The 22,768-nt window shown below is 39.8% G+C and overlaps 1 protein-coding gene across 19 annotated transcripts in view; it reads right to left on the reverse strand.

Moving 5' to 3' along the window:
• The window catches only part of LOC122789306 (calcium/calmodulin-dependent protein kinase type II subunit gamma), a 2,351,533-nt gene extending 2,337,234 nt beyond the window's left edge, over positions 1-14,299 (reverse strand). For 8 of the 19 annotated variants that reach the window (XM_044056637.1, XM_044056633.1, XM_044056630.1 and 5 more), the window contains exons 1-2: positions 14,098-14,298; positions 12,999-13,093 (exon numbers count right to left, since the gene is read on the reverse strand). In XM_044056637.1, coding sequence (XP_043912572.1) covers positions 12,999-13,093; positions 14,098-14,162 — 160 coding nt within the window. In that variant the 5' untranslated portion in view covers positions 14,163-14,298. Of the gene's footprint in view, positions 1-12,998; positions 13,094-14,097 lie in introns of all 19 variants that reach the window. The other 11 variants (XM_044056646.1, XM_044056648.1, XM_044056645.1 and 8 more) reach the window with 5 other exon arrangements.
• Between the last annotated feature and the right edge of the window lie 8,469 nt (positions 14,300-22,768).

Below are 22,768 nucleotides of genomic sequence, written 5' to 3' on the forward strand. Positions count from 1 at the left end.
TTCCAGTCTCCAATCCATTCATTCAAATTATGTTTGGACAGAGTAAGAGAAGTAATGGATGGTCTTCCACCTCAACTCCAGCAGCTGCAAGGTGACAGATCGCTGGGTAGTTAGAAGACTCATCTCATGACCTCCAGCAGATTATCTTTAACTTATCTTGCTCAGATTCTTTGGAATAATTTTGTACCCAGATTAGGATGTGTGGTTCAAGGTCTACTGTGTAAGGTCCCTAATTTACCATTTGTTTGATAATCGTCATAAATACAACCATTGTTTCTAATTTATTCAGCGTGAAGAATGAATCTAACTATTAACATGTGGTTGTTGTTGTCTTTCGGCTTTTCCCGGTTAGGGGTTGCCAAAGTGGAACTCCAGTCCACTAATGATTGGCAGTAGATTTTCACGAACGTCGAGGTGCTAGCTCAACATTCAACCTTCTACGAAGGCACGCCCATTTACGCATGTCTTTTGAACACCCATCCAACCGCAGGGAGGACATGCAGACTCCACACAGAAGGCACCCCCCGCACTCCAGCCGAGAATCGAATGGGAAAACCTCTTGCTGTGAGGCAACAACGCTACCGCTGCACCACCGCGGATGTTTTAACATGTGGTAAAAAGCTTAAATTTTGCCAAAATATGTAGATGTTATTCCATATACAGTGCTTAGTTCCTAAACATTAAGATGCATTAAAAACAGAAAAATAGTGCAGCTGAGGGGGGGAAAGGGTCAAATATAGTGCATCTGGTTCAGGATGTTTTAGAAGGATGAACTTAGAAGAAAATAACATGTCATACTGCCAGCCAAGATGCACAGTGGTCTGGTTCCCTACCGCTGACCATCCAAATTTGAGACATGATCCTGATCATTATGGTTGAGTGGAGTGTTGTGCGCATAGCAAGATTTCAGGTCTGTATTAGAACATTGACAAAAATTAATTGAAAGGCTTTATTATAATCGAAAATGCTGGTAATAGAAATTCACTTTTGTGGGGGGCTGTGCCCCCCGGCTAATTATATATATCAATTCCGAGATCGCACTACAGTGTGGAACAGCCAAATTTTCCGATCTTCACTGTACCGTGATCTTGAAAAACACACTTCTATTACTGTCAATTTCGAGCATAAACCTGTTGTATGACTGACCCATCTGGCATAAAACCAGACAGTCCAACACTACCACATACGACAGAAGTACAACCCTATAAACTGTATGACGGAGCACATCACAGGACACTCAAGGGTCAAGGAAAATAAACTAAGAATTAAAAAAAGGAGTATAAAGTTTATAAATAAAATAATAGAACAGCATATACCACACCCATGCCCTGAAGACTTTTCCAGTGCATACAGAACAGATTTCACATTATGAAATACATAAACAAACAAAATACATCCGGCTTGCAGAACAGGCAGCTCGAGTTTTCTATGAGATCAGAGTAACACCTCCCGAGACTTGCAAAAATGTACATAAACAGGCAGACGTACGAGTGCTGTAGGGGCACAATTGTGCAAAACTTTCAAAGTAGCAGAACTATTACCAAATTCAGATCATTACCTCCTGAAACACCTTTTTCCTACTACGAGTTTGGCACAATTAAAAAAAAAAAAAAAAAAAAAAAAAAAAAAAAAAGTCTACCCACATTCTGTCCAGTAAAGGCCATGTCACAGAAGCATGGGAAGGGACTCTCTCAAACTTGTGCCACAGCATTGAGTCTACAAATACTCCTACTTCTTCCGATATCCCACCCCCTCACCCCGTACTGCAACTTCCAGTATTAACAGCACAGCTGTCAACTGTGACAACTTATATCATTACTTATTAAACTGTGCAACAGCCATGTGCAGATGACATACAAGTCGTCCAGTCACAAGAGACATATGGTGAACCCAAGAACAGTAGATGTCACAAAACCATGTCTTCATTACTAACAAAAAGAAACTGCGTAAACTACCAGAAATGTCAATCTACATTTGTTTAAAAATATACACACAAATACATGATTGCATCTAAGCACATACACAGGACTAAATTAACCCAAAAATTACAGTGCAGTAATTAGTGTGGCAATAAAGACACCATAAATAACCAAGAGGGCCAGCAGTAGAAGCGAAAGCAGAAATAAGAATGGGGGGGGGGGGGTGCTCACTGTCACTCCTAACATACAGCAATGAAATCTGTAACCTGATCCCTGGAAAAAAAGAAGGTCAGAAATGGGAGTACAGAGTTCCAAGAGCACACTCCCTGCTGCTTTCACGTGCTACTAAACATGAATATCTGACTTCATATGAACTCACAGACTAGACATGTAAAGTATCTCTGGCTTGGCTTCAAACACTGGTAAATGTTTAATATCAAAGTAAAAGAAACATATTTTAAAATGACACCCAAATCACCTACAGTTCATATATACTTTGTGTACAAAAGTTGCCATCATCTCTAGTTACCAAATACACAAATGCACTTGTATGTTGTGCAGATACATTTATGGATTTATACATTATATAGGCTCCATTCAAGTGATATAATTTCACTTCATCTAACCGTAAGTGGTCTAAAATGAGATTTAAACAATGCTGATTTAATGATATTCGAATGCACATTTTTTTAAATGACTGGTATTGGTTTTCTTACAGCTTTAGAAGTAATATTGCAGTTTACTTCATCAGTGTCAGTGTGTGTGGACTGCACAATAGTATCAGTGGTGCTGCTCAACTATGGTACTAAATTCAAGTAACAGTGGTTTTAAAAATTTGAAAATACAAACTGCTGCCTATGAAAGCAGTGGAAGATGCCATTCTAGATACAACATGCAAGAGCAGTGGTGTGACAAGATTATACCTGAATAAACAGTTGCATACGTTCCACAGCAAACCATTTTAACAGCTTTTACCTCAGTATGCTCAATATCCTCACCATAGTAATGCATTCATCGTTTAAAGGAACTTCAAAAAACAGTCCATCTGCCTTTATTAGTAGCATGCATTCACACTGAAGTATGTTGAAATCATTACATTTGCCTAGCTTTCTAAGGGCTTAGAAATAGCATTTTCCCCCAGAGAAGATGAGTAGGTGATAGAAACTAACGCTCTCATAGTAAGTTACCTCACTACACAAAACTACTTCCATTTGTGCTGGCATCACTTTGGTGAACTCTCTTCATAGCGCACCAGTCCTCCCAAGTCAAGTATATGTGGCTTTACAAACTACAGATTCAAATACTCCCACCATGTGCTTATCAGGATAATCACTACACAAAACTACTTCCATTTGTGCTGGCATCACTTTGGTGAACTCTCTTCATAGCGCACCAGTCCTCCCAAGTCAAGTATATGTGGCTTTACAAACTACAGATTCAAATACTCCCACCATGTGCTTATCAGGATAATCACCTCCTTACTATTCTTGCACAATTTAGAGGCATGGATTGCAGTAGCATGTCATTAAACCTAATGAGGTCCTAAATGCATTAAGTGGCTATCCTTCCATAAGTGCTAAGGTGTCATTTGGGCGAATTCATCTCACCATTGACCTTAACTTATTGTAGTGGGGATCAGAAAATGAATGAATGAGGTGCAAACATCTGGCGACACAATCAATGTATGCTGAGAACATATAGTCACACATGCACACAAACTGGAAAGAATACTGGCATGCATATGCAAACACAACTGTACTGAGGGGGGTTCTAAAACTCTTCTAAAACAGAAGAGGTACCTGTTCATGTCAACAGGGAAATGCTTACAAAAGAACCACACAAAAATTCAACATGAGAATGTGTGAAATGAGCCAAAAGCATACAAGGAATCCCAATGAATTCTGCATGTTCCTCTATAAAAAGAAGAAGAAAAAAATCATGCTGTAAAGCTTATTGCACATAACCAAATGAGACCACATCCTCAGGTCGCTTTATAAGGAAATATAAAATGATTAACCTTGTTTTGTATAAATAATAGGTTCCATAAATCAACTCACTGGGCGCATTAATACTGACAGGCTTTCCTGCCTTCAACACGCTTCACAAATGCAATTCTTATTTCTGACTTCACCCACTCCCACTGAAGAGTTGTTTATTTCCGATCAGTTCCTTCCATCTTTCCAGGGAAGCAAGCATAACAGCCCATCACAGCTAAGTGAATACAAAGTTTAAATGGCCATTTAAGGATTCATACACATCCCTGCATATGCTCCAATGGAATGGGTGGGAAGGGGATACAGTAAGGTAATCTCTCAGAACCATCTTGACTATGCCATGCCAGAAGCCCTGCAGACAAAACACATTTATCAACAACTCATACATTTAATTAGAAGCTTAAAACAAGTCTTGTAACAGAGAAAAGCCAACAAGGCTGACCAACCAAAAATATTTCTTTTGCACATTTGACATTAACAACTGCACGTGTCCCGTTTGATTTATGTTCTCATGGGTACAGGATTAACAGAAAAGAAAAAGTACAAAGCACGTACCCACAGTAAAAAAGAAATCCAATCAAACCCATATCTTGTCACAATTATAGGGTTATTAAAAATAAATTCTGTAAAATAAAATGCTATTTACAAACCAGTGCAGTTTTGTTTTACTAAGTTTTGGTATGCTTTTCCCCAGGTATTTGATTTCTAGTAGATGAAAATATACTACTGAGAGAGATTTTTTTTTTCAAGAGTTCATGTTAAAGAATTTGCTCATATTAATAGTTTATGCATACGGAGTAAACCGGATTCAAGCCCAGTCTCCTGCTTTGCAGTACAAAAAGTCTTAATCATAAGGCTACGCTGCTTTGCAATTAAAATCTCATTCACAATAACAGCAGTATAAGAACACAATTACATTGGTATACAAATGATTTATTCGAGACCTGTACAAAACATACCAACCTCAATCAGCAAAGGTGGCTTTACTGTAAATGAAACAGTTATGGCGTTTCGTCCCACTTTTTAAACGTTTTACAGCTTCTCATACACTATTCATTGTGTGCCGTCTCTCATCACTATCGTGGTTGTGAAAGCATAAAACATATTTTCTAAACAACACTGTCCCTTATCTTGAAGGCTTTGTTTTTCAATAAACCTGGTCAACATCCAAGGATGAAGCCCTAATAACAAGACATACCTTGTACACCTCAAACACAGTCCGTTACATCAGTCTGCTACTCTTCACCACATGAAGAGATGCCATGTCTCAACTTTTAATAAAGGTGCTGTCTTATGAAAGAATACCATCCATGCCCCAGGCAGAAATTCAACTGTTATTAAATTGGAAAGATTAAAAAATGGCACAAAGGCAAGCCCCCCCCCCCCCCCTGTTGTTCAACATCCCACACTATGCTATTTGGAATCAGTTGCTGCATGCCAGATTGACATAGCTTTTTAAACAAGCTCTTACTACACCTCAAGTTTAAACAGCACATTAAAAAAGGCATTAGTCAGATCTAAGCAGAACACAAGAATCAGCATTAAAAAACTGAGATATCTGCAAACATGTATATTAAACTAGAAAATATATATGTGCCAGTATCCCATCCAAAATGGTATAACTAGGGCTACAGTTGTGCTACCGGTGTCTTCTTACGGTTCTGCATGACACTGCAAAACCACAGTTTAAGAATGGATGCCAACAGTTCAAAAGTGCTCGTCTCCTTTTTAATCTCTACAGTAGACACTTCCTGCCAAAGCCTTTTCACTAAAGATGACATTGAAGAATATTGAGAGGTCTAGTTCACTGCAGAGTATTCAGGCTATACATCTATACTTAACCAATGCATATACCCTTGCAATGGGATCTTGTACTAGTGGAAGCAACCCAAACAGTGAAAGAATGTTGGATAAGGAGCATACAGATCACTGGGCAATTTGTATCTCTAGTTCATAAGCAAGTACTAAAGCTAGCTGCTCCTGTGGACCATCTTAAGTCTAGCCAATTTCCACTTGTGAGACCCAAACCCTGTACCCTTTGTAAGGTAAACACCTTGACCATTATGCCAAACTCTGACTTTGCGCTATGTGTAATCCTTCCAACTGTCCTGGAACATAGCTCTAGATGCTGAGCTTGTATATAAAACTGAAGGTCATGTTCACCATCAACTTTTATGCACCATCATACCACCTCAGCCCAACTATGTAGTAGCCAAGTGGCAATGCAGGCCTCCCCAAAATCAAAAGTGCCAGCATGGGAAGCAATGTAGTAACTATAATGCTATCAAGTTACCTATGGCTTCATATTCTAAAACAAGAGCATGGAAAAGCTCCAGTAACACTGACACTATCTGTACTAGTTGCATGATCATCTTTCAGATTAGGCATTAAAGTGAGGCCCTTTCTGTATGCAGCATGCAGCTGTTTGTGCATGTAATGGCACAGTTTGCGTCTGTCCATATGCTGATAGCAGGTTGTGCAATCATGTACAAACTACTGATTAAAAATGATGCTGACCAAGCCAAAAAGTAAAACTAGCCTTAATTAATAACTATGGTATCTGGTGACAGTAAGTGATAAATTTAATTACATGTTACTGTGGAAATCCAGAAAACATGTGAACTTCTATTCCACACACACACACACACACACAAAAAATACAGACAAGCAAATACCCAAATAATTCAGTGACTGCATTGAAAAGGTATTTAGAAACACATGTGACATGCATCTGAAGTCAGTACAACAAGTTCTGACTATAAACATCTATTTAGAATATTATTTTTGGTATCTGGGCCATAAAAAGAGAAGCAAGTAAACTCAAATGTGTCAAAATCATCAATCCAATACAAACAAAAAAAAATAAAAAATCAGTTTTCAGAATGACAAGCCCAGTCACAATAGTAAGTTCTAGTTTACACTTGTGAAGTAATCATTCAACACATGCCCCCCTTACATTTAAAGCAGCATTTCAGAAAGCATTAGCTGTATCACTTGAAGATGGACTCGTTCATTTGCAATACCACATGTCCAACGTCAGCTTCATGTGCCAATGCAGTTAACTTCATTCTAGATTTTTTTCTCTACACTATTACAAATCTAGCATTATTTCTGAAAGTGATGCTTCTTAGTCTGCATGAAACAAGGGAGACCACAGTTTTACATTTAAAAAGTCAGTCTCCACAAGCTTACATCACAATTGTTTGGACTACAGAAGTGCTATACATTACTCTTATAGCTGGAAGTGACAGAATATTGCTACAGAAACCTTCACATGAAGCCAGAGGATCAGTTATAATACAAAATTACATAAACTTGTAAGCCTTATTTACTTTGGGTTTGTGAACTTCTGCTCGTCCAATAACTATACAAAAATCTGCAGAAAAATGAAGGGATGTATCAAATACAAAGTGCTGCTTCAAGATGCTTTACCATACTTTTAATGTGTCAAGTGCCTATCACAGATAACCGGACAGGGAGCCACTTTACCAAACACCTAATTAAAAGGCACAGCCGCAGTGACCTCACAGTGGAAAGATAATTCCATGTTCAAACAAATGTGCAACACAAGATTGCCAAAATAGGGTCCAGGCAATGTGACTGACATATGGTGAGGAAACATCTGGATATGTATACAGCAATACAGAAAAATGAAAGTGGGGCTAGGACACTATTTGGATGTACTGCAACGAAAGATGCAAAGCTGAAAAGGAAGAAATTCTAATCAGCACACTACAGTTACTACTCTCTTTTAGATTTAGCTTTCTAATATTAGTCATTATCATCCTAGTTTTGGTGAATTTCACGTCTAAGAGCTTGACTTGTGTAGGTACCGTTTTCTGTGACATCCATCAAGGTGTTGGTCTTGTCTCAATTTTTTGTCCCTTCTACACTGATGTGAAAGACACAGAGTTACAGTCTTGACACATGGTTGTGATACACAGACTTGTGATAACACTGCCAACTGCCTGGTACTTCACTTCTATTAGGTGAAAACATTCATTGTCAATACATGTATCCATACCAACCTTACTACAACTAACTCTGCAATATACCAAATTTAAGTAAGCAATTCAAAGTACTGCCATATGAAGAGTCTCAGATTCAGTGACTTGGAGTTGGTCATGTCATATCCATACACATCCAAATGACTTCATCAAGTAAAAGGATAGCAACACTGCTATTGATGTGGGAGCTCTTTAACAACAATGATAAAGGCAGCTGGAACCTTGCATATCGCTAACACTACTGCTCGTATCAAGAGTAGTACTTCAGTTTGGGTCAGGCCATGAATATTTCATTAAGAATTGTAGGCAAAGGTGATGCCACCCTAAAATCATTGATAATACTAGGTTAATCACATGATATGGTGCAACAAAAAGACACTGAGGAAAGGAAGAGATGTTGAGCTAATGACACCCTTTGGATCATTCAGGACATTATAAAACAGAGGAACAAAGTGAAACACATCAAAAAAAATACATCACACACTACCACAATACACACAGCTTATACAGTGACAGGCATATTTAGAATGTGCAAAAAACCTACATCATCTTCAATCCTGCATGACATGATTAAGAATAAAAGTATAAAACTCCTCAACTACTTATGTTTTTCAAGTCAGATGACAAATACACACATCACCAGACTACTATTATCTTCTTTTACAGGTGGAGTTAATGTGAAGTAGACAGAGTGACTCCATAGTCATATTATTAATATTTTAGGTTTTCATCTGGTAGGATTATGACAGGACCAGGAATGGTACCCTACTAATGCTACGTGCAGTACGGTTAGTTCAATAACCAATTCACAAAATACAACTTGGTGCCAACAGCATAAAGCAAATATGTATCACTGTCCTGGATATGGATTTCTAACCTCCAGACCCAGAATGGACTGCACACAGGTCAATTACTGAGATTAGTTTTTAGCCAAGAACTGTCATGCACCCCATTACTGTTCTTTCTGTAACCAGTGTCTTCTAGTTTCCCTTTAAAGTTATTTTCTCTCTCTCACACACACACACACACACACACACACACACACACACACACACACACACACTTCTCAGGAAAGGCTGGCAGAATTCTCCAGTTGCCCCCAACATTTCTACATGGCATTGTAATACTCCCACCACTCCAAGTTTTAGGATAGAAAATCCCTAATTATCTTGTGGATCTCAAATTACTCAATATAAAATTTTACAATTATCACCTTCACTGACAGTAATAGGCCTAAGCAGTCTAATGCAAAGATGTGTGCCACAGAACTTACTAACCAACTATACAAATAATGACTATACTCTTCTCAAATAAACCACAATGCAATAACAATAATTATAATAAATACATAAATAGCATCCATAAAAGCTTTAAAATTAATACATGAATTTTACTCAAATAAAGAATATCAGAGTAAAATGTACTTAAGTTGGTGTGCACACACATAGAAAAAGGGCAATAAAACAAACTGGATGCCTACAAGTAAAGTAAAAAAAAAAAACAAAAAACAAAAAAAACAAAAAAAAAAAACACATGTTATTCACATTGGTGGTCATACATAAGTTAAGAGGACTATATATCTTTTCAAAGCATACTGTTGGGCAAACAGTGCAATTATTCCTAGCCCAAAGGTCTGTCACATCAAAGTCCGGTTGCTAGAGAAAACAAAGTTGCAAAACTATATTTACTCATCATAGCAGCAACTGTAAGATGATGGCCTTTCATCCTTGTTTTCTACATTAATGACAGCAGGCAGCAAGTCTGGAGAGGCAAAACATTTCAAAAGGGATTCCCTGTTATTGATATTCAAAAAGACAAAAAGTCACACATTCCTACATGAGAAGAATGCTCTGGTTAGAGATGAAAAAAAAATACATTTTAACTTGGCACTACCCATTTTCACAAAAGTATGGTACATAAACAGAAAAGAAGACATCTGGCTGAACCTATCAGAGACGGATAGCCAGGGAGGCTTCAGGGTCATATGTTTTCCTCAAAGCTACAACTGTTCAACAGAATGATGACTCCACGTTGGCCTTCACCACTTCAGTTTCACATTGTACAACATATTTCAGCTTTTGGGCAGGTTCTGTTCTCCAACAATAATATGCAGGAACATATAGACTCCACTTCTATTTGGCTCATGCAGTCTTCCCAAAACCCATAATTTAAGTGAGAAATTGTTAGCTTGCTCAACTAGATGTAGCAATAATTAAGACTACAAAACACAGCATTAACAAAATATATTGAGTTTTAAAGCAAAGAAAAGTTTACATATAAAAAGACCCCCCCCCAAAAAAAAGTCAGAATCATCATGCAGAACATCCTCTACGCATGCACAGGCAGTCATGCAACAAGAATGACTAATGGGAGACAAACAATCTTGTACTGTTTAACTGGCTAAAATGACATGCTTGTGTTAAAATGGGATGTAAGCAATACTAGCAATTACCTACACAAGGTCTTATCAAAGTAATGCACTTAAAGCACTGCATACCATTACGTCTGTTAAGAGCTAAAAACATGTCAGAGCTGCCAACAATATGTAAAACAAGTAACTGTTTAGCCTGTATTGTGCAAAGTGATACAAGGTTTCCATTTTCTCCTTGGCTGCAAAGGGTATGGGATAACTCCAGCGGTGTGCATATTTCAACTACAATGTCTCAGAGTCCATTCTTGGAATCAGTCACAGCTTGAATGATGACAGTTCCTGGACTACTATACACAAGTTAAAAAAAATTAACCCCTCAGGCAGTACAAAAAACACTGTCTTTCACGAAAGTGTAGAAATCTTGCAGAATTTTCTTTGAAACCACAAAACCATGACAACCACTTAAAAGAGAACACTTAATTTCAACAGCACTTGAAACAGTAGGGTACCAAAAAATATTCAGTACAGCGTTTTGGTGCAGGAAAGACAGAAATGATATAGTCTGCCTGCCTTAAATTCCATCAGGTTGCCTGAATAATGTTCCGAGTTGTTATTTTGTACATGTACAGCTCGTTAACAGGAGTAGGCAGTGTGTTATCGATACCCAGCAAACATACATGATTTGCCTTAACAGCGAATTAAAGATTGGGGTCTAAAACATCTGACTACACTTATGTCAATGGTCTGCACTACAAGCCATATTTCCTGGGAAAAAAAAGTGATATGCATGTTCTTCAGGACAGTAAGGTGCAAAGAAAAATATGCACTGAGCTTGTGCAAGGGGAAGCAGTTGAACTTGGAATATTTGTTATGAGTTAGGATCTAGCTTGAGAATCTTAAAATACAAACTGGTAGGTCATAAGTGCAAAATATGGTTGAGTGTCAAAGTGCATTACCCTCCATACAACACATTATAAGGTTAAAATATGGTATATTGTGACCTAAATGGCATTCCAATAGGACTCTGCATGACAGCATGGGAGGTCACTTTTCAACCTTTTAATATGATGAGAAAAATAAAAAAATTAAAATATGCAAAACTAAGCCACAGATCACTGCACAACTAAGTTTTACAATTAGTATTTATTTATGCATACTTGTAATATTGGGGTCGGACACTTTCAGATGTTCAATGAAAAATGAACCCCATCAACACGTGTTTTCCTGCAATTACTATCATTCCTGTACTCATGAAGGGGACAGGATGGAAGATATTACACCCCCCCCCCCCCGAAGATCATATTACTTAGTGGTCGGGCTTTAGGTGCATTCTCAGATCTAGCAATGAACAAATAAACCGGGTAAATCTTTTCTCTAAAAGGCTCATTATATTTACATGACCATTCATTACATTCCATCATAATTTACCACAATTTCTTCTAAATGGGCCAATCCCTGGCCAGACAGCTTGTGTAAAACTGGCTGTTGCCAAGGTACAGCTTCTCATGAAGTGAAACTTGATTGTGTGCCACTATAGAATTTTTAAGTTTCTTGTGCAAACCACCCCTTTGTGAAATGCACAGCTTAGTACTGCACATCTCAGTATTAGAAACATAAGTAGCATTGAGGAACGCAAGGTAAACCCACTCACATTAATTAGCCCCCCCCCCCCTCCATTTGACTGCTTTCACATCCAAATGTTCATTCTGGGCCATCATATCAGCTGTACATAAATATTTGCCTCTTCCAGCTGGACAGCCAAACAGTTTCCTCAGCTGGCTGCAATCCACTTTTAGATATTTTTCAAGAGTCAGTGATCTGCAAAGAATAGCCCACCTTATTCAATATGACAATCAGCAGTTAAGCATCACAGTTTACTGTTTTCATCTCTCCACTGCACATCACCCAGTGTCAATCCCACATTAAAGGCTCCAGGTTACTTTCTCTGCCCAATGGCTTCCAGAATTTATAGGGTAACCTTTTGTTTGCTGATATGAAGCTATGTATGTTGAAGCTGTGGCACCTTTTTTTGCTGATATGAAGCTATGTATGTTAAAGCTGTGTCACCTTTTTTTGCTGATATGAAGCTATGTATGTTGAAGCTGTCACCTTTTTTTGCTGATATGAAGTTATGTATGTTGAAGCTGTTCTCATAGCACTGCTGTGGCTTCGGTGCCGATATAATTAGGACAAACCTTGTGCATAAAAGACATGACACATATTAAGACTTGTATCTGCGAGCCTCAATAATCATTAGCACTTCTAAAGGTACCTCCTGCACACCATCTACAAAACACTATCCAGCTACTGCATAAACCTTGAAAGATCCCCCTTAAGTAGCAATGTGCACTATGGCCAACACCTGTACCATTTAAACACATGCTCACACATTCAAGTATATAATATCACATGACCAATCTGTCAAAACAGTACACAGGTATCTGAGTGAACCTACAAACCGCTATTCACATACAACAATTTAAAACAAGGAAAACAAAAATCTAGGTAAGTAGAGAGAAACATGATTAGAACCTGCAGCCATTTCAGGAAGAACTAATTAATGAGACAAAGCCAGTCACTACCGTTGAAAATGAAAGTTTCACACTGCCTAAATATGACGTTACTGCCACACACTGATGTGGGTTACACTAGGGAAGGCCTGCAAACCATGGAAAGGTGTTTCACACCAGAAAACAATGTCCCTTACCTCTGGCTGACAGCTTTTTGGTGTTGATAATTTTGGCAGCATATTCTTGACCTGTGGATTTCTTTACACATCTGCGCACTACAGAAAAGGCACCCCTGTAAGATAAGAATTCACAGAAAGAAAAAAAAAAGTGTAAAACTAGATGGAAGATAAAAAAAGAGGACCTAAAGCAGAAAACACATACTAAGTGCATGATAAAAGCTACAGATAAATGTTGTGAGGGTATCAGATATACATGCTATCTATATAAACTGAAACCTACTCAGCAGAAAATAAATGTAAGGAACATCTTTTCAACTTGAATTATTATTAATAACGCTACAGTAGTCAAACCAGCAATGCACCCAGTAAGACATGATGGAAGGACAAAAAAAAAAAAAAAAAAACAAAGAGAAATCGAGATAATAATGAACCAAACTGCGTACTCAACTAACACACACAAAGAAAAAAGATAAAAAATAAATAGCAGCAGACAATAGGAAACGGAAAAAAGCGAAATATGTATGGCAGAAACAAAAAGGGAGGTTTAGATAAACGAAGCGCAGCCACTTAAATGTACTGCAATGTATTTTCAAATAAATGCTCGTGTGTGTGTACACAACACACCAGGAAACACACATAAGCAGTGTACGATCAGTTGTAGTGCGAAGCAGTTGGACCCTTCCTAACACAACTGGAATGATAGCTGACCAGATACCATAAATCACATTTACGAGTATTACCGCATGCTCATCACATAATAATACACACAAAAAGGGACCAACACTATTAGAGTAATGCAGTATCATGATCCCCGACACTGCCAGTTTAAAAAAAAAAACAGCAGCACAGACAATAAAGGAGCTCAGCCCTTTTTCGTCTTTTGAAGAAAAGCAAGACGTGTCACTATTGATCAGGTGCAGGTCGACAGCTTAGGCTATGCACAAAGCAGCGCTTTAGAAAGAACGGGCATGAAAACAACAGCAGTAGCAGGAAAGGCTGCTGCTCTCTTCCCCTCCCTCCTCTTGTGCGTCTTCTTCCCCTTCTCTCTGCTGCACTGCTTTGGCCAGGCTGCTCCAGTGCGACCCGAACAGCGGACCCACAGTAAGATGCTACGTACTTTCCGAGCTCTTCGTACAGCTGGTACTCGTCTGTGAAGCGGGTACACGTTACAGTAGTAGCCATGACGTTCAAAGTGCTGCTACCGCTGCTAGCAGACTACTGTTGAAGCTTGTCTTTTCAGGTTTATGGTACAGCTCCTAGCGCCTCTGAGAAACTGAAAAGGAGGGGGGTGATTGAGGCCGGCTGACAAGCAGTGGTGGGATGGGCGCAACGAGTGACGTTTCGGGCGTGGTCAAAGTACTGCGTGGGAGAGGCCTGTGGGCAGGGAGATAAAAATCGGAAGGCGTGGCTACTATTCTAAAAAGAAAATATTTGGGTTTCGTGGGCCGTAGTTTGCAGCATTCCTTTTTATGTGGGCTTTTGTACAGAGTAGTAGTAACAACTGTCTAGTCAAGGCGTTGGTGTGTTAGCAGCATGTGAACGGGCAATGCAGTGGTTTAAATAGAGGGACGGACTGAGATGTGTGCATGCATGTACTGCGGTTGTGAGTGACTATAGTTCTAGTACCCTGTCCCGCATTATGGTATACGCAGCCCTCGTTGTTGGAAGGGGAGTGAGTACAGATGCTAAATTTCGCGAGATTTCTGCGGCATCAGTCATAGGAAGAGGCAAGGAATGATAAACGCACTTATTTGTAGAAGCTGTTGGGGAAGGGGTTGTATAACCGAATACATATTGTGCAGTGTTCATCGTGTAATCCCTTGTAGTTCCGTATTTGCAGTAGTCTTTCAATTTTAACTGCTTGTTTTGTTTGGTCCTGCTTATTGTAATACAGTATAAGCGATGTCCAGCAAGGAAGTATTTGTTACTTTTTTACATTTGTTTTAGTTTTGTTACTTGGTTACTTTTGCAAGAGCTTATATTTCATTATGAAGAAGGTTACACCTTTTCTTCATTAAAAAGTTAATGTTTTTCGCAGCGTAGCTCTCAGCCAATCTGGGACAAGTCCCAACAGACCTGGGGACACATTCCCAAAATAATCAGAGACGTTTTTAAAATATTATTTCTAGTAACTTGAGACACGGACAGCTCAAGAGAATATTAATTAATATACAGTCTTTGAGCTAAGAGAAATATTTGACTGTAATTACTTTAATTATGTAGTAAGTACAATTCTTCTCCAAAATGTCACCGAGTTTAGGAAGGATTAAGAGCGAAAATTAAGATTAATTTTAATTAAGTAGATTGAGTCAAAACGAGGGACCGCTGAGAGATGTGCCTTGCTGTTCCACTTTGGAATGATCTGTTATATTCTATAGTAGGACTTTTTAACGGGTATCAGTAGTGAATTATACTGAATCCTTTTTGATTTAAAAAGTTTTTATTCGTTAGAAGTAACGCACTCCTAACACTTCTGTGAGTTTCCCAGTTGCAGCTGTTCGCATATGTTCCACATTTTGCTCCATATTATGAGTGGGGTGGTCGTCCTAGTTTTGGAGATGGAAGGCTGAGCTCTGTTTTATCCCATGGAGAAATATAAAACGTATTTTGTCCGTTTGCTCGGACTGCAGGCATTGTGGTATTAGTAGAATTTAACTGTTGAACGTCACAGTTCGTCTAATAAAATTAATTATCTAGCAATTTCTTCATTTTTATTCACTAGATAGCTTACTTTTAACAATGTCCCAGGCTTTTTCTAAATTTTTATTGATGGCACCCTAAAATGAGAATTAATTCAAAGAATATAAAAGGAGGAAAGAACTCTGTAAGATAAATTTATTTGCAGTTTGTTTTCCAGGATAGTCTATTGGGCTACAAAGAGCCCATTTTCAATGGAGTCCTGGGGAGAAAAATTGCAGAGAACTACAAATACATAGTACAGAAAGAGCACAAATCCATAATATACATTTCATAGGTTCATACTAGGCTATCTGCCCTAGGGCATTTATAAGCCTAGCCCAAAGTTTTGTGGCTTTCACCACCCCTTAAGTTTGAAGGATACTATGCCCATTATTTTGCCGTGCCTCTGTCCAGCAGTGACACTGAGGTGATCCCCGGGGTAAACCTGCGATCTCCCATCCATTAGTCAATATTTCTCTTGAACAAAGCCAGCGAGGTGCTCTGCCTCACATGTACCGGGATTTTGTTCCACAGCATAGGGAGTCTCTGGGTGATGAATCTGTCCCTCCAGCATGTCCTATTTATAACCGTGTTAAGGTTTAAGTCTCTTGCTCTTGTAGTTCTGATGGATTTAGATTTTTTGAGGTGGAGCATGTTTATTAATTCCGGGTTGGACATGGCCTTGTATGTCAGGCACAGGTCACCTCTGAGCAGACGGTATGCGACTGAATAGAGCTGGAGTTCCTTCAGTCGGGCAGCATAAGACATATTTTTGAGACCCTTTATCCTTTTGGTGAGGAACTTTTGGGGCCTTTCCAATTGCTGCAGGTGTCGGGTAAGATACATTCCGAATGGGGCATTGTACTCAATCATTGGTCTGATGAGTGATGAGTATAGGGGAACAATGACCTCCCTTGATCTAGATGTGAATCCCTTCATGATCAGGTGGGCAATGCAGAAGGTCTTCCTAACTACTTTGGCAACGTGAGTGTCAAACGAAAGGTTACTGTCAACCTGGGTCCCCAGATCCCTGATAACCTCTTATGTGCTTAGTGGATTGCCACCTATATGGTAGCTAGGGGTAACCTTGTTTTTCCTGAAGGGTATGACTATGCATTTTTTTGGCGTTTAACTTTAGGCCATGGCTCTGGCACCAGTTATCCATTTCTATGAGACCCTTCTGGAGCATATCTGTGTCTGATGTGTTTTCAACTATGGCGCCCAATTTGCAGTCATCTGCAAACTTTGTCAGCCATAATCCTCCTGTGCTTTCCTGTACTTCTGAAAAGTAGATGCCGAACAAGAGGGGGCCCAGGACTGAGCCCTGTGGGACACCACTTGTGACCGGCTTGGAGTCTGACATGGCGCCAGCAACTCTGACCCTGTGGGTTCTGTCACTTAGCCTGTTTGCAACCCATCTTGTGACATATGGGTTTACATTTAAGCTGGTGAGTTTTTCAATGATACCCGAGTGGGGTATTGTGTCGAAAGCTTTTGCAAGGTCAAGGTAGGCTGTGTGGACTGCCTTGCCCTCATCAATGGCCTTGGTGACTGTTTTGAAAAAGTCGACCAAGTTTAAAAGGCATGATCTGCCCTTGACAAAGCCAAACTGGGTTGGATCCAATGTCTGCAAGTCCCCTATGTCTTTATTTATGAGTTCCATTATGATCCTCTCCATAGCTTTGCAGACCAGGCTTGTTAAGCTGATGGGGCGGTAGTTTCCAGGGTCAGTGGAGGCACCGCCTTTGTGAAGTGGGACCACAGTTGCCATATGCCACTCCTTGGGTACGTATCCTGAGGTGAGGCTAAGATTAAACAGCTGCCCTAACTGCGGGTTTAATTCCTCATTGAGTTCGTGGAGCACACAACCAGGGACACCATCTGGTCCCATAGATGCTGTGTTTTTCGCCTTGGAGAGAGCAGTTTTCACCTGAGCATTTGAGATGTTTGGGGGGCTACAATCCACTGGTATAGATATCTCTCCTTTTGGGGGGGAGAAATTTGCACTGAACCTGTCCGCCAGTATGTTGGCAATGTCTGCTGGTTCAGTGATTTTTACATCATTTTGAACTAATTCTGAGCATATCTCGGAGTTTCCTCCCAGGTTTCTAACATAGCTAAAAAAGGCCTTATGATTGTCTTTTGAGTCCTTAGCGACTTTTCTCTCAAAATTTGCCTTGGATGATTTTATGAGTGATCATAGTTTTTTACTTATAATGATCAAGGGTGTCTTCCCTTTTAAGGATTTTGCTCTATCTTGTAGTAGCTTTCTCCTTTTATTGTAGAGCTTGTTTATGGCTGGGGTCCACCAGACTGGGCGCTTGCCTTTGGTGTAAAGAGTCTTTGTTTTGTTTGGGATTGCATGATCCATGCAGACCTGGAGGTGCTGGTAGAAGGCATTTGTAAGTGATTCAGGGGCTTGGGTAATGGTTTCCGCTGGCTCGGGGGCCTTGAAGGAAACCACACCAGTCTTAAGAAGTGTGAAGTCGGCTTTTGAGAAGTTCTTCACTGTGGTCTTTTTTATCTGGGGTGGGGGCGGGATGTGGACTTCCAGTGAGATTAGTTTATGATCTGATCTCACCAATGAGGGGTATACTTCCGGTGTTGAACATTGTGTCCCCAAGTTCGTGATGAGATCTAGTATGTTTTCTCCTCTTGTGGGGATGGTGACTAGTTGTTCCATGGCATTAGAGTTTATGAACTCTAGGAACCTTTGGGCTAGAGTGTTGGGGCTTGAGTAATGATCCCAGTCTATATTCGGATAGTTGAAATCACCTAATATGATGGTGTTTGGAGATACATTTATCCCCTCCAGTGTTTACAGGAAAGCTTTGTGAGGTTCCTGAGTTTGAGAGGGTGGCCTGTAACATGCTACAAATTGCAGAGCAGTCTTGCCTACGGTTAATTGCACCTGGATGATCTCCGATGCCTCGTGCGTTGCCACCAACCTGGAGGTGTGGGTATCCTTGACGAATATGGATACCCCCCCCCTCCTTTCTTGGTGTGGTCCGGATTTTGGGGCAGGAACGCATGATATGAGGTAAAACCTGATAGTGCCGGGGTGCTCTCAGGAGCCTTGAACCAGGTTTCAGTCACATCACAGACATCGGTGTTCTCCATACTGAGAAGGGCTTCGAGTGCGTGCATCTTGAGGTTGAGACTTCTGGCATTGAGCAGCATTACCCTTAGTTTTTTTTCTTTTTTGAGTTCTAGGGTGGTAGGTTTAGAATTTGAGCCTTGCCTAAAAAAGGCACTATGGGGGTGGCAAGAGCCTTTGCCAATATCTGGAAGCCTAGGGGTGACAGGTGCAAGCCGTCGGCTTGTCCAACATGTCATCCCAGGCAGACAGACATTGGATCCCCTTTGAATGACACCAGAGATTAAGCCAATTATTAAAGCTGATCATCTTGTCTCTGTATTGTGGCATCATTCTTGGTGAAGGTAGGATACTGCTCAAGGTCAGGGTCATACCTGCCTGGGCTACATAATCAGAGAGCTCCTCTATGTCTCTTTTCATGTAGTCCAGGGAGGTATGTCTCAGGTCATTCACACCAGCATGGACAATGACTGAGTCATACTTGTACTTGCTGTTGAGTGACCTGAGTGCTTGCATTATGTGGCGGATTCTAGCGCCCGACAGGCAGCTTATTGTGACCTTCTCCTTACTCAATCTGGTGAGTGGGATGTCAGTGTGTCTGACTATGGAGTTACCTACGACGAGTGTGTCTGGCATTGTGTTTGGCCTTAAGGGCTGTGACTGTTTGGCACCCTGACTTTGTGGTCTATGTGTTGCATGTGTTGTGTCCTGAGGTGGGAGTTGTTTGGGTGTCTGCTTTGGTGGCCTCTGCTGTTTTGGTAGATTTTTGATCAGAGCCTCCGAGTATGTCTTTGTGTGTTTATGTGTATGATTTGAAGTTGTGATAGTACTATGTGAGACTGGGTTTGTGGTGTGTGTGGTTTCCTTCTCCTCCTGTCTGGTCTTGCCAGTCCTATGTTGAGAGAGCTCAGCCTCCAGTTTGGCTATATAGTTGCATCTCTCGCATGTATTTGTGTTTTGTGGGAGAAGGAGAGGGTTGTCTGTGTACATGAGGCAATTGTAACATTGCCTCAATATTCCCAGATTCACCAGCTGAGCAGGAGAGGACGCTAGCAACTGACCCCTCAACATGCTAGAAGGAAAAAACAAAAACTTTATGTAATTGAGTTTGAAAAGACTTCGAGGGATGTGGGTGATCGAAAAAAGGGGTTTTAGGCTGATGGGGTACTATGTATAGTAAAAAAGTGCTATATCAGAGTTAAAAGTACTTTAGGAGCAAGTGCTAAGCTTTCCAGATAGAGAATAGTCTACTTAGGAATCAAGTAGAGCTGAACTTTTCAGATAGAGAATAGGCTGGTTAGATTAGCAGTACAGTTCAAAAAGAGCTGTTCTAAGGGAAAAAATGAAGAGTGGACTTTAGGTAGCCTGAAAAGTTTAACCTTAATTAACCGCCGCTGCTCTTGTGTGCTCCTGTGGCAACTCCGCGCTAAAGCACGCTTTAACGTGCTTTATAGCAGGGGGTTGAAAAGAGCTTGGAATTGACCCAAAATGGCCAATCGACTACTAGTTCCTGGCTGATACCACTCCAAAATGGACAAATAGGTTGCTCAGTGCTCCCCACTCCCACTGGTGAACAAAGAAGCTTCCTCGCCAAATAAGGCTATGGAACAGTTACAGGAACCAAAACAAAGCCCAGGGATCAGCAAGCTCTGATACTGGTCTATTCTAGCTCAGTAAGGCGGGAAACGAGAATTTTTATTTTTTTTTCAGAACAGTGCAGAAAAACAGGCAGTAAATGCTATTAAATGCTTTAAACGGCTACCACACTTGAGTGTGTAGCCTAAACAGTTACAATTTGCAACAAAAGAAACTTTAAAGTGCAAAAACACAAAATAACAGTTAAATGCAGTAGAAACTTGTAGCAAACAGGTAGAAATGCAGTCGCTAGACAGTAAACACTTGAAAAGCCACAAAAAGTATACTTATATCAAGAAGGAGTCACTCTTTCACTCTCTGCTGCTTGAATCACTCTGCAGGACCCACGAGGAACTGTGCTGAGGTAATATCAAGCTCAAAAGCGCGCTTTAGCGTGCTTTATAGCAGCGGGTTGAAAAGAGCTGGGAATTGACCCAAAATGGCCAATCGACTACTAGTTCCTGGCTGATACCACTCCAAAATGGACAAATAGGCTGCTCAGTGCTCCCCACTCCCACTGGTGAACAAAGAAGCTTCCTCCTTGCCAAATAAGGCTATGGAGCAGTTACAGGAACCAAAACAAAGCCCAGGGATCAGCAAGCTCTGATACTGGACTATTCTAGCTCAGTAAGGCGGGAAACAAGAGAATTTTTATTTTATTTTTATTTTTTTTTTCATAACAGTGCAGAAAAACAGGCAGTAAATGCTATTAAATGCTTTAAACGGCTATCACACTTGAGTGTGTAGCCTAAACAGTTACAATTTGCAACAAAAGAAACTTTAAAGTGCAAAAACACAAAATAACAGTTAAATGCAGTAGAAACTTGTAGCAAACAGGTAGAAATGCAGTCGCTAGATAGTAAACACTTGAAAAGCCACAAAAAGTATACTTATATCAATATTTCAATTAAATGTTAAATATTTTATATAGTAGAAACCCATATTGCACAAATCCAATAGATTTATTTATTTATTTGCAGTTGGTTTACCAGGATAGTCCATTGGGCCAAAATTAACCTGTTTTCAATGGAGTCCTGGGGAGAAAAGCTCCAAAACTAAAATAGGTTACAGTAGGTTATTCATAGTAGTTATACAAATTATACAAAAGTTAAAGGTACAAGAAAAACAATTTCAAATAATACAGCAAAACTAGAATTAATACAGATTAGTGATGAAATTAATAGATAATACAGACTAAAAGGAATATTGCATGAAAGTACTGAAAAATAATAAGATATTAGGAAGTATTGCACAAAAATACTGAGAAAATATAACATATTAGGAAGCAAACACTTAGGAGGTGTGGCCTAGTGAGTTCTTTCCAAATATCATAGGAATAATATGTATGAGTTAGGGGTAAATAAGAAAAAATGCAGGAGGAAAACAGAGAAAAGAAGGAAGATGGAAATTGCAAGTGTTAGTTATGTGGGGTGGGAGCAAGAGCATTCCCACTGGGATACTAGATGTGAATGAAGAGCTCTTTTAAAAATAAAATGGTTGGGAGTGGTGCGAATGGATGGTGGTAGGGAGTTCCAAAGGTGAGCAAGGCCATAAGACAGAAGAGTTTTTCCTGGGGGACGAGTTGGTTTATATACTTCTAATAGATTTTGATTGTTGGACCTTAATACTCTGTCAGGAAGGTGCATTTTAAAGGCTGATGAAAGGGAGGAACAGATGGAGGGGTTGAAAATGAGCTTGTGTGCAAGAGTTAGTTGAGTGTGTGAGATAACTGGGTAGCTGTAGCCATTTTAGTTTTTGGAGAGAGGAACAGTGGTGGGTGGAGGACTTGTGGTTGGTAGCGAACTTGGCGATTTTATTGTAGCAAGAGGAAAGTTGTGTTTTCAGAGAGGACTGTAGATTAGTTAGGAGTGGAGCTCCGTAGAGAAGGGAGGGGATAAGAAATGAGGTAGAGAGAATGATTTTGGTAGCAGGTGTAAGGTAATGATTTTGACGGTAGAGCATACCTAATTTTTGATGTGTTTTTTTTTTATATTTAGCTGTAGGTGAGAATTGAATTTGAGCTGGCTATCAATTTGGACCCCAAGTAACTTGGTCTCTGACACCAGTTGCAGAAATGAGTTATTTTGACTAGTGACAGAGAATGTGTTTTTATCGAAAGAGGTTACTTTGGAGGGGGTAAATAACATTAATTTGGTTTTAGAGGCATTGAGTGCTAGGTGATTTCTTTTCATCCATTGCTCAGTGGTTGTAAAAGCATCTTGAGTCAGTTTTAGGAGTGAGGGGATAGAAGTGGCAGAGCATATAATAGTAGAATCATCTGTGTATTGGATGATGTCTGAGAATGGGATAGAGTTGTGGAAATCCTTTATAAATATATTAAAGAGAAGGGGACCCAGTATGGAGCCCTGGGGTAATC

This window comes from Protopterus annectens, chromosome 14.part0 (genome assembly GCF_019279795.1).
Source record: "Protopterus annectens isolate FY-2018-M chromosome 14.part0, PAN1.0, whole genome shotgun sequence".
Classification (NCBI taxonomy): domain Eukaryota; kingdom Metazoa; phylum Chordata; order Ceratodontiformes; family Protopteridae; genus Protopterus; species Protopterus annectens.